The following is a 3,192-nucleotide window of genomic DNA, read 5'->3' on the forward strand; positions in this document are numbered from 1 at the left end:
CGTATCATATGCACGCCAACATATTTCGTATCATATGCACGCCAACATATTTCGTATCATTTGCACGCGAAAACTGCGTATTATATGCACGTCAAACACATGCGTATCATACGCACGCCAAAGTAAATTTTTGCGTATCAATACCACGAGTTTTCGTTTTTATTTGACGCACTATTTATATACGTATTTTCATGAGACCGGGCTCTTGTAGCTTGTAGCGAAGCTAACTCCTGTTTTAAACGTTTAGCTTGACTGTAGTTGAAATATAGACTATTGAAGCATATTTACAAAACATGGGGAAAACTATACATTATTTTTGTATTTTAATTATGTTACCGTTATCATATCGTAACTTTATAATAAATGTTTATATATTAATATGAAATATTACATGTTAATATATAATATAAATAATCAATATTAATATAAAAATATACAACATACAGGGGGAAAAAAACAAGAATATATAACGTTGAATATATGAGCAGGAGAATTTAAATAGAAAATAATTCAATTGATTCAATATAACTTTGATATAAAAATGCAGTGAATCAGTGAATCGTTGTTTTGATTCCCCTACTTGACTCACCTGAATAAACTGATTCACCAGAAATATATATTTTAGAATCATTATTCATTTTTATATTTTTGTTAAAGTTTAGTAATTTTCTTTTGTGTTTTTGTCATTTTGTTCCTTTTGAAACACGTCTGTATAGTTTTCATTCCTTTTCATTTCAGTTATTTCAGTACATCAAGTTAAACTAAACAAAAATCAAGTGATATATCAGTAAAATATCATGCTTGCATTTACTGTAATCCCAAAGCGGATATGAGTTGCACGATTTCTCATAAAGCCAGGAAACGGAATCCTGGAATTTCTTTCATCAATCGCTCTTGATGATTCAATCTGTTTTCCTGTTTTTTTCCGTTGCACCCATTTCAAAACTGAAGCGATTGAAAGGTTAAGTGTGTTTGTGTTTGTGTGTCGATCAGACATGATAGGCCAGAGGACGCGAGCGCCAAAGTCCAGCGAGGGCAAAATGGTGAGCGGGAAAGAGACGCTGCGGCTGCGCTCCAAAGGATCGGCCACGCTGGAGGAAATCGTGAGTCAGGGTGCAAATCCCAGGCCTTTTCAACCTTAACTTTGCTCTTTATCTCAACCATTTGTCTTCCAACAGCCCGATGAGATCGAAGACAAGGCCATCAAGAAGGTCGACGACCTGCTGGAGAGTTACATGGGGATCCGGGACCTCGAGCTCGGTGAGATTCTTCTGAGATTTGGACTTTACCGTAAAAGGCCTGCAGAACGTCTTTGTAATTCCCATGAATTCAGTGCATTTCATCACGAGCATTATTGGAAGCATTCCGTGGCCTCCAGGGATCGACTCGTTCCAAAAAAAACCCAAATTAAAGAAGTAGTTGACCCAAAAATAAAAATTAGCTGAGAATGTTCTCATCCTTCGGCCAGCCGAGATGTAGATGGGTTTGTTTCTTCATCAGGTTTGGAGAAATGTAGCATTGCATCACTTGCTCACCAATGGATGCTCTGGAGTGAATGGGTGCCGTCAGAATGAGAGTCTGATAAAGCATTACAAGTAATCCACAGCACTCCAGTCCATCAGTTAACATCTGGAGAAGACAAACATTGAAACAAATCCAGCATTAAGACGTTTTTAACTAAAATACGAGTCCGTAATCCAAGATAACACATGATAACTTGGTCTGGTGTGAATCAGGAGAGAAATCTGCACAGATCAAACACCGTTTAAACAGCTCTAAACACATATGTGGCTGGATTTTGATGCGAGAGACAACATGAGATGCCCTTTTTCACTGGAGGAAGAGTTATTATGGATTATGGACTCGTATTTTAGTTAAAAACATCTTGATGATGGATTTGTTTCAGCTTTTGTCTTCTCCAGATGTTAACTGATGGACTGGAGTGGTGTGGATTATTGTGATGTTTTTATCAGACTCTCATTCTGACGGCACCCATTCACTGCTGAGACACTGATGCAATGATACATTTTTGATCTTGTGTCCTACAGCGACTACCATCGTGGAGGCCGGGAAGAACAAGAAGAACCCAGATGATTTCGCTGAGGCGCTCGACTCTGTTCTGGGCGACTTCGGCTTTCCTGACGTCTTTCTATTTGAGGTTTGGGGGGCTATGGGAGACATGAAGAATGGACGCATTTAGAGGTAAAGCATTTAAGGTATTTTGAAGGGGAAAAGTTGTTCCGTTTTCTCTTGTAGTGAGATTGTAGAATGAAGTATAATTTTGGTACATTTTTATTTATATTTTTTTATTTACATATCAAAATGTAGGAATTACATATGTTAGCTTTGCATTTATATAGTCAAATATATATATAAAAATAAATGCCAAAATATTAAATACTATTAAATATTCTAAATATAAATAATTATAATATTAATAAATATTATTTAAAAAATGTAATTGATTATTTTTATATTCTTTTATCTATGCTAGTTTTGAATATACATTTTTAAATATTAAAAATTCATATAGATTTAAAAAACAATCTAATATATTTTATTTATTGTTTTTTTCTGATCTTTCATTTAATGATCCATTTGCATTGCATATATTGTTAAAAAAGTACAAATATAATATTGCTGCTTATTTTTTTGTTATACATAGCAAATTTATTTAAAATATTAAACATTTTCAGTAACTGAAATAAAATAGAATTATTAGATGAAAAACCTGCAAAATAATTGTAAAAACTTAGAAATGTTGCACTAGCAACCAAATGAAATAACTAGCGGAAAGTGGAAAAAAAAGAGAGAAAAATACTGTATACAGAAATATAAAAAAATTTAATTAAATTTCAAAATTTGAAATTCAATATTTTTTTTAATTCAAAAGCACAAATAATTATTAAAACAAACTATAATAAAACTGAAAATATAAAAATAAAGGCTAATTTAAAATATTAATAAATACTATAAAAGTACATTAAAAAATATAATGAAATATTAACAATTTATATGACTCTTGCAATTTAATTAGTCCTAATACATAATTATTCTTGAATGGCTGTCAATGGAGATGCTTTTTAAGAACACATCTCAGAAGGCGTTTATTTACGGGCAGCTCTCAAACACACACACACACACTCTCACACACAAACACACTCACTCACACACACACACACACACACACAC

The 3,192-nt window shown here is 33.1% G+C and overlaps 1 protein-coding gene across 1 annotated transcript in view; it reads left to right on the plus strand.

Annotated features, from left to right (window-relative positions):
* Window positions 1–2,200, plus strand: part of LOC107562094 (PDZ domain-containing protein GIPC3-like) — a 13,599-nt gene extending 11,399 nt beyond the window's left edge. The window contains exons 4-6 of the mRNA XM_016246659.1: window positions 994–1,103; window positions 1,179–1,260; window positions 2,049–2,200. Coding sequence (XP_016102145.1) covers window positions 994–1,103; window positions 1,179–1,260; window positions 2,049–2,200 — 344 coding nt within the window. The remainder of the gene's footprint in view (window positions 1–993; window positions 1,104–1,178; window positions 1,261–2,048) is intronic.
* The last annotated feature ends 992 nt before the right edge of the window (window positions 2,201–3,192 follow it).

This window comes from Sinocyclocheilus grahami, unplaced genomic scaffold (genome assembly GCF_001515645.1).
Source record: "Sinocyclocheilus grahami isolate Dianchi unplaced genomic scaffold, SAMN03320097.WGS_v1.1 scaffold805.1, whole genome shotgun sequence".
Classification (NCBI taxonomy): domain Eukaryota; kingdom Metazoa; phylum Chordata; class Actinopteri; order Cypriniformes; family Cyprinidae; genus Sinocyclocheilus; species Sinocyclocheilus grahami.